Source organism: Girardinichthys multiradiatus, chromosome 23 (genome assembly GCF_021462225.1).
Source record: "Girardinichthys multiradiatus isolate DD_20200921_A chromosome 23, DD_fGirMul_XY1, whole genome shotgun sequence".
Taxonomy (NCBI): domain Eukaryota; kingdom Metazoa; phylum Chordata; class Actinopteri; order Cyprinodontiformes; family Goodeidae; genus Girardinichthys; species Girardinichthys multiradiatus.
This window is the reverse complement of record NC_061815.1, coordinates 22,581,982-22,596,410: the sequence shown is the minus strand read 5'-3', so window position 1 is coordinate 22,596,410 and position 14,429 is coordinate 22,581,982. Positions and strand designations below refer to the sequence as shown.

The window sequence follows — 14,429 nt, the reverse complement described above, 5'->3', positions numbered from 1 at the left end:
TATTTTGAATGATATCCTCATGCCATCTTGAATACAGATCTTAAATAGAAGGAATTATCTAAAACAAGTATTGGTAGGTTAAGCTTTTATGAAAACCAGAGATAATTAGACATCAAATGTCTGCTGTTTTAACCATTTTAAATTGTGAAAATGGGCCTTTTTGTTGTCCAGGTTCACAGCAGATCTCATCTTGTCTCAAACATCCAAATTTCTGGCCATTCCCTAAAGAAAGACCATAACTAACCACCAGACTGATGGTAACACACTAGCTACTTAAAACATCAAACAATCCCATCTCAAATACATCATTTAAAAAGAGAGGCCGTCTAAAAATAGTCTCATTCTAAATCCTATGTTTATCAGCGTCCTACTTTGATCAACACACTTAAAAACTTGTACTTTGAAATTACCAGCATCTCAATGCATCATCTAGTAGAACATTATCTGCTCGCGTCTTTAGAGTTATGGCTTTATCAATACAGCAACGTAACAGAAAAAAGAAAAAGTGAAGAGAAGGCCATTGAAAAATTTGTCTAAAATTTTATTTAAACATCTATTTCTGGTGAGGAATAAATAAGTACACCTCCACATTTATTCCCAATGAAATTAAAATGGCTAAAAATCAAACACTGGCATCAGATGCACATGGTTAAAACATCATTGCTCAGCATTTTCAGGGAGATTTTGTTTTTTCCGGTTTCAACCTCAGACACATAATTTGGCGTAATCCTGACAGGTGAAATGAGAGAGGGAACACCATGGAAAGATTGAACAAGCTCAGGCCTTTGGAGAGAAGGCTGTAGCCCCCCAAAGCGTTTAAAGAGGTCTCCAAAGAACTTCATATAATCTGTTCCACTGTATGAAAACTAGTCTACAAGTGGAGGACATTAAAAAAAAAGCTCCAACATCTCCAGATCTGGCTGTTCAAGCAAGATACTAAAGGAAATCTTCAAAAACAATAAAATGTCATCACGCGACCTCCAATGGGGGGTTTGCTGCTGTTCATGTGAAAATGCTTGCCTGAAATCACATAGAGACTGGACAACTGCAACCTCCACTGGAGGTTCACAAGGAAGAAACCTCTGAGAAAATCATGAATGCCAGACTGAAGATAGTCGGAGAAAACGTAGACAAAGACCAGGACTTCTGGAATGATGCACTTTGAACATATTAAGGTGAAACTGAATTATGACACCAGAACCGAGGACATGTTTGGCGTAAACCAAAGACAGCATTCCAGTAAAAGAAGCTCATGGAGGTGGAAGTGTCATGGTTTGCTGCAGTAGGACCAGGCAGGCTCACCATCCTAAGAGTCCACCATGACTTCTACAGTGAATCAGAGGGTGCTTCAGGTAAAGACAGCAGGTTTGATTTAAGCTCCAACTCAGAACAGGTTTTAGCATTAAATCTGGAGCCATACCAGTGTCTGCACAAACTTCCCAAGAGACCATAAAACTGCAAATGAGCCAACAACACCTCTTGGTTTTTCTCGCCTGAGACAGCTCTGGTTTTTGCTCCTGTTATCATTAGTGCTCTCTCTTCACCGGCAACACGGCAAGATCAGGCATGTTTTTTGAGAGGTGGCAAAAAGCATTCTGGGATATATAAGAAATTGTTTTACCATTAGAATTGGACTGGGTTAGCTACAGGTGAGTATGTCTAAAACTAATTCACAGTATTGCCATCACAAAATACCTCCCATGACCCACTGATCAATTATATATTGTTGAAAGGATTTTTCTTTAAGGCCACATTGACTTCCTACCTATAATGGGCCAAACATGGTGTGGTTTATTGCTCCGGTCTGCACTACTGTTCAACTTCAGCTTCCCCACAGCCTTTAAGTGTTCCTGTCACAGCCTAATGACCACTGCAGCCATTACCTGCTGAGAGCAAGGACACATTCACATGCTTCAAGCCGCCTGACAGCATACAATGCTGCAAAATCTGCAAAGGCTGGGAGATCATCCAAAGACCACCTCCTGTACCCTCTCACTGTGCATGTGGCTGCAAGTCAGATGATGAGAAACGACAAGAATGACGAACACAAAGAGGGGGAGGATACAATCTCAGAGAGGGTTGGTTGGGATTCACGTCTGTGCAACAAGTACCTTCTTTGTCATTAAGGGGAAGTGCACTTGCTTCCTTTGTCTCCAATTAGATTTTCTGAAGAGCACAGAGACATGTTTAAGAGGGGGTTTAAAATAATGACCCTTCATCATGCAGGGAAGGCCAGAGGCAGAGGCAGATAATGTTCAAAGTCATAACAACAGATGCTCTTAAAGATGGCGGGAAAACGATGCCGTGGGGTACCGGTGGAGGGACAGGCAACACGAGTAAAGAGGAGGAGGTGGAAGGAAGTGGGATAACAGGTGCTGAAATAACCACGGCAGACAAGGAACGTACATCATGGGGAAAAATTAACCTTTAAAGAGTTTTTTCACCTGAATATTGGCGGCACAAAGGCGATAGATCAGGCAAAAAAGAAAAAAAAAGAGGTTTTGCATTTGTGGTCTGTGTGGTGGGATTGTTAAAGAAATCAGTACTTTCCATGAAATAACTGCACTTCCTCGGTGTGAAAAGTTGAGTGCCGAACTGTTTTCTCCTTCTGACTCATCTTCACATCATCCCAGATGGCAAATTCTTTCCATTGTACTGCAGTCCTGCTGCCACAGTACAGTTACCCCGCTGGCAACAACGGGTCACTCTGTTAAAAAAAGACTCATCAGCCTCTCTGAGTTCAATACACCGACACATAAATGACAGTAGACCTACAACATGCAGCAGTTTAATGACCTCTTCTTGCCTATTATCACTTGTTTGAACACATCTGCATCCCAGAATTATAAATATTATGCTTAAATGCAGTAGCATGTGTGGCATTTTATGCATCTTAATACATTCACAGCCTCTGCAGAGTTCCAGTTGGTGCAAAAGGTTATGTTGAGCTGCTAGAATGAGACGAGGCTTTTAACTAAAAGTCTATGGATACATGAACAACTACAAGACTAAAAAACAAGGTATGTCAATTTTTATTTATATAGCACATTTAACAACAGCGCGTCACATGAAGGTAAATACAAACTAAATAACTACAGAAAACGGACATAAAACCAAAAAACCAACATATACAATAAAAACAGAATAAAAAGCTAAAATATAGAATCATCACAAGCCAACTGCTCTGATGGACTCAAACTGAACTCGAGTTAAAAGCCGATGTAAAGTAGTGAGTTTCCAGGAGCGATTTAAAAGACTGTACAGACTCAGCAATACGAATCTCAACGGGCAGTTTATCCCAGAGACTGGGAGCTGCCACAGTAAAGGCCCGGTCCCCTCTATGCCTTAATTTGGCCTTCAGCTTCAGGAAGAGCATCTGGCTAGAGGATCTCAGTGCTCTTCTTGGGTTATAAAAGGTAAGAACGGTTAAATAATTGGGTGCCAAGCCATTTAAAATTTAAAAATGAGTAAAAGAATCTCAGGCATTATACATCTGCTAAAACTGGAGAGATGTGGTCATGGCTTCTGGTACCTTTTAGCAGCCGTGCAGCAGCGTTCTGGACTACCTGCAGACGATGGAGTGATGGTTTCTCTAGTCCAAAGCATAAGGAGTGGCAGTAGTCTAATTTAGCCATAATTAAGGCAGTTTTGAGGTCTTTAGAAGGAGACTTGGCTTTGGCAATTTGATGTAATTAGTAAAAACAGGTCTTGACAAATGTGGACACCTGCTTCTCAAATAATTTAAAGAACTGTCTATAAACACTCCGAGATTCCTGACAGTGGCCAAAGTTATGGGCAAAAATATAATCCTTGTGAAAGTGCAGAACCTTCATAATACATCAATTATGAAAAACCACAGCAGGTCTCTTCATCGCCTCTGCTACTTCTATTCATCCATAGTCTTCTAGTTACAGGTTGTGGAGGTGACAGCTCCAGGAGGGAAACCCACACACTCATCTTCTTTCAACCCTCTCCAGGTCATTCTAGGCATTCTCAGGCCAAAAAGGGAATATAGACCCTCCAACAAGTTCTAGATTAGCCCTGGGTTCAGAAAACCTCTAAAAAGAGGTGCTCAGGAAGCATCTTGAATTCATCCCTCATCTCTAAGGAGGACATCAGAAACTTATTTCAGTCCCTTATATCCAGGATCCTGTTCCTTTTAGTAGTGATTCAAACCCATTGGTGACAGTCAGAATGTAGACATACCTGTAAATCTCTTTCTTCCCCATCGCACAAACCTGTCTGTTTCATGCCCCATCCTACCATCACTGATAAGCAAAACTGACCCTCTGCAAAAAAGTACCCACCCATCAGCAACTTTAAAGAACAACAAATAGCCAAAACACCCAAGTATCACTTAAAAAACAAAACAACAAATTAACAGGAACTTTCATAGCTAGAAATAGGCTCTTTTAAACCAGCTGTTGCAAACTGATCTGAAGACTTGTGGCAATTATGGGTAAAAAGCTCCAGTGATTGTTAATCACTAACAAGTTGATATTCAAAAGCTAAAATTAAAGATTTATGCTTCCTGCGTCTGTTCTGCATGCATTAGTGTGCGTTACACAAGGCCTGATGGCGGCTGGCGAGGCTGCAGTAGACCCTCTGCTGTTACAACTCTACCTTCATGGATACATGTACAACTGGGAAGCAGCACGTAAACCGTTACGGATGAGATGACACCTTGGTGGATAGGTTTGGATGTAGAACCTAGGAGCAACCTTTCAGCCTAAAATATGAAACTGGCCTATTTAAATGAAGAAAACAACTATAACAGATGGCCACCTAAACTAATGCGAAGACAGCTGACATGTTAGGGTCTGGTTCCTCCAGGGATGAGATAATAGGCCACAGCAAAAATCTTTTTATCGTCTAAATGAAAAACAAATTTCTTGTAAAAACTGACAGGCTGTTTCACAGTCCATTTAAAAAAGCCAGCAGGCTGGATATAGAGTGTTTCTTTTATCTGTTCTGTTTACAGATTTCAGAGGTAAAACCACTTCAGAAAAAGACCTGAATAAACCAGAGACTGCAGAGGGAACGTGTGGAAATAGATGGGAGCCGCTCAAGGATCAACAGAAGGTAAAGACCTCAAGAAATGAATAAAAAGGAGGAAAAAAAAAGACAGAGAGAGGACTGCAAGTTTATAGGAGGGAAGCAGCCGTGTTGCAATGAGAAGACTATTTAGTAAATAACAGTAAACACACAGCTCTATGCAGCTGTGCAGGGCTGAATGGCCCATGTAAGGTTTGTGTGTTCCTATTAAACCACAGGAGGTCCAAATGGTGACAGAGCACCTGCGTTACAATGAGACGAGCTGAGCGCAGGGGTATGAAAGGAAACCAAAAATAGGAGAAATCTCCCTGAAAGGTTGATTACGACACAAGCTGGCAGAGTTTAAAATCACAGTTTATAACTTAAGTTTTCAACTTCAAGCGAGGGAACATGCCACAAAAAAAACAACTTTTTAACGAAGGGAGGCAAGTCCTTCGTGTTCTCTAGGTTTAAAAAAACAAGAGAAACTTAATTGCAATTATTTTGGTCCAGTCAGAAGGAAAACATTAGGTCTGAGCTGATTAATATAAGATGCCTTGTTTACCTTTGGGAGCATCGGAGTAGCTCTCTTGCTCTTCTTCTCAGAAGGATCATCCAGCATGTCCGGTTCAAAGGTGTAGAGCTCGGCCAGCTCGTTCATCGTGAAGTGTCTCTCAATCTGCTGCTGATCCACAACCCGGTATGACAGAGACTGCTTGGTTACCTGCCGCTCATAAATTTTCTCCTCCATTGTACCCTGAAAGAAAGGGGCAAAAACAGGAAACACGGCTATATCAGAGAGGAAGGAATTATTCATTTGAATTAACAAGAAGGCTACTATTGTTTTGTATCCCTATATTAGTGACGATCTTGAAAATATACAATTTTTGCAAAACTGATCCGTTCCTAATCTAAACGGCCTGGGAAATGAAATTTACTGGACAAGACGCTAAAAAACCCCGTTTTAGACCAAGAGAACACCAAGATGGAAAACCTAAAGATACTTCCCCGTGACGCAGTTACAGCACTGCGCAAAAGCTTTAAACAACCTGTAACCTCTTTATAATATATCATTAAGCAGTCAGACTTTCTTGTAATGTTCTAAAGTGGTTCTGAGGGGTCTTTTAGTGTTATATAATTTGTGGATTCTTTTCTCCCATTTTTCCGTCCGTACAGCATGTGAGCACTAGGAAGGACAAAATAAAGATCTGACATGTGAGAGATGCACTCTCCTTCAGTCAATCATCGTCCCAACTGTTCAGCAAATAGCTTCTTGGTAAGAACCTTGTTGGTGCTAAATTATGCTAGTGTTGCACAATGCAATAATATTGTATGCAATGAGCTTATTGCCAATAATTGCCTGGACTGCATTAAAGGTTTGTTAATTATTTGAGCAAAGTGCAATCAGGCTCTCTATGACTGTGATATATTTGGTGACACTTCTTGTTTATTGCTTCATAAAACTTTTAAGTTAAAGAGTCAGCAAGATGGTAAAGTCTGAAACTACTAGTCTGAAACTGAGTCACTCCGTGGGTTAAGGAGTCTTTTTATGACTGAATGCCTCTTAAGTCCGAGCTAAACGGCTTCTTCTTCTTAGCCTTAATACCGCATTGCTAGCGTAGAGGTAGAAGACTTATTATCGGACCAAAACCAGCTCACCTCAGCAAGGAACCTGTAGACATAAACAGGCTTGACCTGGCCAAAACGATACACCCTGAAGATACTCTGGATGTCGTATGAGGGGTTCCAGGAGGCGTCAAAGATGATCACCCTGTTGGAGGCTACCAGGTTGATGCCGAGCGAACCAGCTCGCGTTGATATAAGAAACAAGCGTCCCCTGGGTGGGACAAAGGCAGAAAGAATATTACAGCAACAAGTCATTTTGTGTTTTAGTGTTTATAAAGAACAAAAAAGCTACTCCACCTCGTGTTACTGGTGTCGTTAAAGTCCTCGGCCCACTTCTTCCTGGTGGGAGCATTGGTGGAGCCATCTAGGCGGTAATAGTCGATGTTCCTGAACCATTTCCCTTCACCTTCACAAGCAAATATTCGATTAGAAATCAAATCTCCCTTTTTCACCAAGCACCATTGAAAACTGCCATCAATAGGGGCTTTTCCTTGTCGAATTAAAAGTAAAACAATAAAATAAAAAAAGATGAGGGTATAATCAGAGCAGAGAAATGGCCGTGTTGGTTTAAATGCAATGTTTGGTCTCGAAGATGGCCAACCGACTCCCCTCACCAGCCATAATAACCAGCACTTAAGCATGTTTTCAATTACGCCACTCTGATCTTTTCATTACGACTTACAAACCCTTGAGCAAACATTTTTTTTGCAAAATAAAAAGTCAAGCTCTAATCATTTTGAAAATGAAAGCAAAAACAGCTGGTGAAGTTTAATTAGAAACACGACCTTAAAACAACAGCAGCGGCAGCAGCAGCAACGTGCATGTGTGCGTCTGTGTGGGCTTAAAGGTAATAAGCATACCAATACGCAGCAGAATACAAGCCGCAATCCTTCAGCGTCCTCTGAAGTTCGCTTTATTTCTGCATGTCGAACACAGTTTTAAACCGTAATGGGCAGAAATATGGTTAAGTCAGGAGCAGCTCATTAGCAGAAACATTGTTTTTAAACCTTAGACTTATAGAAGCAGCAGCCATAAACAAACATAAGGCCAGTTAATGAAGCTCAACAGAAATAACAAGGAGAGTATTTTGAAGCTACCTTTGTATGGAGAAGGTTTTTGATCATCCTCAGCTCTGCAGGAAAGTTCTAGGAAATCTTCAATCAGGTCAAGAGAGATGAGAGACTGACTGAACACCAACCTGAGGACAAAAAGGGACTTCAATGTAAATTTCAAAATACCTAAAAAACACTGGGAATGAATAAAGCCATGTCTTTTAAGCTCCACACAGCACAAACATCCTTACACTTTATCTTCTACTTCCTCAGCCATGCGCAGGATCTCGAAGAGAAGACTTATCTTTCCTGAGTGCTCCAGGATTTCGGCATCGGCCTCCGTGACAAACTCCTTGTACCAGTCGGCAGAGCAGGGACTCCCTGGCGCAGAGCCGGCAGCCCGGGCTGGTTGGGGCAGAAACACAGATCATAGTTCGGGTGCATCTTCACGCACCAGATGTCTCGGGAGACTTCGGACATTAACAACATCTTTATCTTCATTGGAGGTGCAGCTATAAACTGCGGCTCAATGGACGTCGAAGCAGATGAAATCTCACGCTATTCAACAACTGATAGAACTATCTGGGGAGGAAGTGCATTCCTAAAAGACCACTATCTGCAAGGTTTAACCTAATATTTGGTTTATATATTCTGTTTTTTTATGAAGTGTGCATAACACTTTGTGGCAAATGATTAAAAAAGGGATGGTGGGCATCTTCGATATTAACTTCAGACAAGGTCACGCTCTCTGCACCTCGATAAGGAAGCACTGGGGAAAGATTTCACCACGATATCTCAAGATCTCGTGCCAAAAGACGTCGTTACCTTCCAGGTCTACAAAACGGCACAAACAAGAAGAAACGTACATTCTTCAACAGGGTCGGGCTGGCTTCGACCTTCTCCGTTTCTGCCGCGAGAGCTGCTGTTCCACTCCTTGATGACCTCCACATCATCACTGTCCGAGTCGTCAGAGTTTTTCTTCTTCCCTTTTCCTGGCTTCTTTTTTCTATTAGAGACGCAGGGCGGCGGAAGAGACAAAAGTCAGGCGGAATCACTGATCCAAGACACAAATCCAGCTAACAGAGGTCAAAACTGTTTGCAATCATGGAAAAAAGAAAGTACACCTCTTCTTATCTAGGGTATAAGTCTGTAACAATAAATGCTCAAAAACACACAATGAGTTCAATCAAGTATTCAATAAATAAATATAAAACGGCAATAGAAAAAACACTTTGGAGGAAACTACGTACACCCCATCGGCTTCCACAGGATTTAAAGTGGAAAGTAGGAGCCTGGTACTGAATGTTCAAACCAAGAAGGGTGATGTGAACCTAAAGGTTTAGCACAATATTTTGTTTCATTTATAGCCATGATGATAAAAGTGACGATAAAAAGTATTAGAAATTATTGAATACAGTCAGAGCTCCACAAACTAAAAAAAAAAAAAAAAACATTAACAGGTTTCTTCAGTACGCCTGTTACATTAATGCTACCGTACTGATTTATCTCTGACAGAAAAAGAATATTTACACCACAAATCCAACAATCCCAGCCCCCCTGCCAGTTTGTGGGGTTAACAAACATCAGTTGAAAGTTGGTTATCAGGAGATATCACTATTCTCATCATGATAATTTACTCCATAGTGAAAGACGGTGTCAAAAATGTCCATCCATGGTAACCCTCCCAGCCAATTCAAGCTAAATCTCAGGCTGTGGTGCCTTCGGCTGAAGGTTCTGACAGAGTTAAAGCTCCCTCTCTCTAAACAGAATCTGGCAGCATGACTCAGGTTCAGAAGACCACAAGACCTCTGGGACAATGAGACAGATGAGGCCGAAATAGAGCGCTTTCACAAAAAGGTGACGCAACATATCCTAAAAGCTTTGCACCAACTGTGAAGCACGGTGGTGAAGTTATGATTATATGGGCTTGTTTTGAGTCAAGCATCAATTTCTCTGTATTTCAAGGTATTCCTGAGTAAAATGTAAGGAACATCTGTCCAATGCTTAAAGCTGGGCCAGAATTTGGTCATAAAACAGAACAATGATCCCAAACGCAGCAGCACGTTTACAAACGGAAAGAGTGCTGTGCAACAAGAGGCTGCTAAGAGCAATGAATGTAAGTGGAAGGGAGGGCAAAAGGTTCCTCTATAACCAGGTGAGATCAAAACCATACAGAAAACTGCACTTCAAACATGGCAGACATTTTTCCACCATGACTGCATAGAGAAAGAAAAGGGAGTCTGACTTTACTTTTTGCTCTTCTCGTCCTCTGAGGTCAGACTCATGGAGGATTCTTCGGTTTCTGAAGCAATGAATTCATCCATACTGTCCTCGTCAAAGAAACCCTGCACCGAAAAAAGATTTGTGTAAAACTTTCGTATGTGCTGATACGGCGTTTCATGAGTGGCAGACATCATCTATCAGAGTAACACCCTGCAGCAGAAGCAATGCGTGGGCAGCGTGAGCCGTCAGCAAGACATTTTTTCTACAGCTTCTCCATAGTGCATGTGTCATTTGTACCCGTATATTCCCAGTTTTTATTATGAAAAAATTTAATGCTCCTCTTTTCCCAGCCGTACCCTATTTTCTTTACTGATGTAGTCCAGCTGAAGGCACCAGGGATGGGTCCAGATTCTGCTGAGCATCTGGAAATCCTGGAAGAGTTTCGTTCCTGCTCGGCCCCGGCCCCCTTCCAGAGCATTCCCCACACCTGCACGCAAGGGGAAAAACAAGCACAAGCAAGATGGATGTGTGTTCGCCTCACAAGCAGCATGCTCTCGATCGCTTCACAAGCGCAGATGATGAAGGAAAATGTTTAGCTTTCAGCATCTCACACTGGTCAGTTAAAGTAAATCAAACCAAGAACTACATTCACCCCCCACCCCCGACTTAAAACGATCATAACAGTAATTAATTTATAGTATTGATGTGTCAATTTGTTCACAGCCACAAACAGTGACCCCGGAAAGCAAGAAGTTACTCTAACAAATACAAAATTGACCATTTACAGCTGAAATTGACCTGAAGACCCCACTGTAAAGGGTCCACAGCCACAAAATCAGCAGTGGACATCTCAGCCTAATGAGGCCCCCCACCCACCCGACATACCAAGCTCTCCTGTTCTTTGTTTCTAGTTTTGGTGTAAAACCTCTGGCCCCTACTTCAGCTAGATTTCTCTCCTTTTTTATGCCTCCCCCCTTCTTTTACCCCACAGCCTCTGTTCCCCCTCTCTCCCAGAGCTCTTCATTAGGGAGAAACGTGGGAAACTGGGCTCAAAACCTGCCTGCGGCACAGTGCCAGCTGCCACTTCAACTCTTGACACACACACAGGACCACATTCTGACAGGGAAGTCCACTAAACTACTTAATGCATGACGAAGAAGCGAGAGTCCAGAAAGGCTTTGTATTTGTCTGAAATCCCTCTCTGAGTACGTGACATCAGTTAAGGAGAACTTTTATTAGAAACAGGACTCCCTGCAGGATCGTGCTGATACCTGAACATTCAGAAGCTCTAAGCTCGGCTCTCACCTGTGAAGTGCTCCAGGTAATGTCTGTAGAGCTTACACTGGAGTGGGGTCATTCTGACTGACAGCACGTATTCGTGTTTGGGTGGCAGGAACTTTGTGAGCGCTGAGTAGTCTTTTCTCTGAGCAGGAGTAGAAACAAAAGGTTATTTTAGGAGACAAGAAGAAGAAGAGGCTGAGTCCATTGTTTAAGAGCTTTTCACCTGGACACAGCCAGCCAGCATCTCATAGAGAATGTGGGCCCTCTTCTTCATAATCCGGACGTCATGCAGTGTAGAATCGGCACACTGGCCGTTCTGAATGGGGTTAATGAAGCGGTTTCTGAACTCTTTGACCGACCCCAGCAGATTTTCCTTGATAAAGTTGACCATGCAGTGGTCTGTGAAGAGCACACATTACATTTTCATTTAATCAAGTTTATTTTCATTATAAATGTTATGGCAAGGCACTTTATGAGACACATCCAGAAAAACATAATCAAATCAGTCTCCCTTCCAACAGGCTCCTGGTAACGGTACAGTACAGTCAGAGAAAACAAGACCAGACCTCCAGGAACATCAGGTTCAATTTGAGCCGCTACCTGCTGTAACTCATTTAAACTTTCCGCCCTCATGCAAAGTCCTTCCATTTTTATTTTTTTTTATCTCAAATTCTCATCCAAGGAAACAAAACTGTCTCACATTCAATAAGGTTGTTTTGCAGAGGTGTTCCAGTCAGCACAATCCTTCTCCTCGTCCTGATTGAATTCATCGCTTTTGAGACAGCAGAAGCCTCGTTCTTCAGAATGTGACCTTCATCACAGATCACCAGGTCCGGACCTGACACGAGGACAATTATACGTTAGCAGCTTCACACATGCTAAAGAGACCTGATCAAAAAGCTCAACAAACAACAAATCAGACAGCAGATTTTTTTTTCCCACTACAGTAAAGCAGTAAAGTCTGGAGCTTCCAGAACAAACTGGACCCGGTGCAACATCGTTTTAATAGGCCACTATGATTCCAACAATGTGCAAAACATGGACAAACAGTGGCACTAGGTACAGGAACCACTGTAAAACATGGTGACTACACCTTGTTATTGCTGCTCTGGCTCGGGAGGGGCTCAGCTGTGTGGGAGAGACCCGGTCACAGCGCAGCGCGCTGCTCTAGCACTCGGCATTAACTGTGACATCATGCAAAGCATTAAGCTTATGAAGCAGGAGAACAACTTGTCCACACGCAATTGACTCCACAGAAAGTGTTATAAGCCTAATTATCTGTGTGTCACATCAGAACCAAGAGGAAGGAAGCTAACGTTGGCCTAGCAGTGCTGACCTGGTGCTGACCATACTACTGCAGACCATTTATTACTGATAAATGTGTTCATTTTATCTAAAGATGTTTTGTTTTCCCCTTTAGTCTTATAGGTAAAGCTAAAATACTTTGATAACTGGTAGATTTGACAAAAACGTTAAATTAATCCCAGTAAATGTAGGTGATTTTCTATAAATAGCTGAAATTTTAGACACCAGAAAAAACTAAATTTGGGTTTTTCTCAGTTGTCTTTATGTTACAGTATCTTGTTGCACTTTAAGTTCAGTTTATTTTGCCTATTCGTTTATGTAAAGAAAGGCATTTGTTGTGGCATGAAAAGTAACTAATTTAAATCAGTGCTCCTTATAAAATTAAAGAGATCTCTACGCTTTACTGTCAGAAATTAGACCAGCTTATGGGCATAAAGTGCCATTTCTGTTCATAACTTTTAAGCTATTTTAATTAAAGGAATTTATTCATCACTAGTGTATCCACATTTGACCTTATTGAGAAATCTGACTTGGACCTTTGAGAACCTCTGATTTAGATTACTTTACACCTCAGTCCCAACATCAATGCTTCTATTTTGTTATCCAATAATCAAGGACCGTAAACCTGAAACGGGTCCAGAGTAAAAGCACAAGAGATATTTTAATTTACAGACTACAAATCCGTACCTGGATCCACAAGGGTTTTCTGAAACGTCTCTTTTAGTTTCTTGCTCTTGATGTTTCGGCCCTGCGTCAGATTCCTGTACATCTCATAACCCATGATCATAACACCACCCGACTCCTGCCACTGCTGGAGAGCATACGACCTCTCCTGCGGCCTCTTAACTGTGGCAAGCTCTGTTACCTGGGGGAGAGGGGGGATAAATAAATCAAATATAAACATGCTTTTTGGCAGACTGATGTCAACAGGAACAAAACAGCTCTTACCTCCAAACTCTCCTCATCCTTCAGTCCCACCTGCCACTTCTCAAACTCATTGAGCCAGTTAAGAACGGTGTTGAGGGGACAAACCACTAGAGCTGTGCTAAAGTCGAGCTTTTCACAAAGCAGCAGGGTGTGGAGGAATGTCACCACCTACAGGCCCAGATGGGAACAATTCAGAAAAAGGAGGTATTTTGTCATGTGTATCTGCAATATGGAGCCATTCTAGAAATTACTTGGAGAAGTTTCTGTGCAGCAGCTGACAGACAAGAGGGTACAAACTGTTAAGTCACAGATGAAGCTGTTTTTCATGAATATACTGTTGACATGCTCCAACTAAGTTCTCACAAATCAAGTTTTCAATGCAAAAAAAGCTTTAACCAACAACCCCTTAAAAACAAACAAAATCACTGTTAGTTTGCAAACCCTAAAAACTGATTGAGTTTTTAGGGTTTGCAAACATATCGGTATTCTGCAGATGTTCAAATATTGTGCATCCTTAATGCTAGCTTCCAACTTGAATCCTGTTTTAATACAATTTGAAATCCTGACAGCTGAAGTGCAGCCATCTCTTACTTGTAGAGTTTTTCCTAGACCCATGCAATGAGCCAGGATGCAGCCAGAACCCGCAGACTTTTGGATCTTTTTCACAGACTCGCAGCAGCAGTCCCACATAAACTGAACACCTGAAACCGAACACAAGACACTTTCAGCGGGAATCCTTCCATGTTGGGCTGAAACTCTCCTTGTTGGTCCGAACTGCATTCACTCACCGTCAACTTGATGAGGCTTGAGCTTTGTGACGAGGCTCCTGTGCACCTGAACCAGCGGCTCCTTGGTCTCTTCGTCTTCATCCAGGACCAGCTTGGTTGTGATGGGACAGGCCACCTGGGAGGCTTCTTCTACAACAACAACCTGGAGACGGATCAGAGGAAGAAGAAATGTAATTTATGATGTATTTCATGA

At 41.9% G+C, this 14,429-nt stretch overlaps 1 protein-coding gene across 1 annotated transcript in view; it reads right to left on the bottom strand.

Annotated features, from left to right (window-relative positions):
• Positions 1–14,429, bottom strand: part of atrx (ATRX chromatin remodeler) — a 45,426-nt gene that overhangs the window by 16,176 nt on the left and 14,821 nt on the right. Inside the window, exons 15-29 of the mRNA XM_047353190.1 lie at positions 14,237–14,378; positions 14,040–14,149; positions 13,470–13,616; positions 13,209–13,386; positions 11,917–12,054; positions 11,440–11,615; positions 11,241–11,358; positions 10,292–10,422; positions 9,963–10,057; positions 8,579–8,718; positions 7,964–8,117; positions 7,758–7,858; positions 6,958–7,066; positions 6,694–6,871; positions 5,600–5,791 (exon numbers count right to left, since the gene is read on the bottom strand). Coding sequence (XP_047209146.1) covers positions 5,600–5,791; positions 6,694–6,871; positions 6,958–7,066; positions 7,758–7,858; positions 7,964–8,117; positions 8,579–8,718; positions 9,963–10,057; positions 10,292–10,422; positions 11,241–11,358; positions 11,440–11,615; positions 11,917–12,054; positions 13,209–13,386; positions 13,470–13,616; positions 14,040–14,149; positions 14,237–14,378 — 2,109 coding nt within the window. The remainder of the gene's footprint in view (positions 1–5,599; positions 5,792–6,693; positions 6,872–6,957; positions 7,067–7,757; positions 7,859–7,963; positions 8,118–8,578; positions 8,719–9,962; positions 10,058–10,291; positions 10,423–11,240; positions 11,359–11,439; positions 11,616–11,916; positions 12,055–13,208; positions 13,387–13,469; positions 13,617–14,039; positions 14,150–14,236; positions 14,379–14,429) is intronic.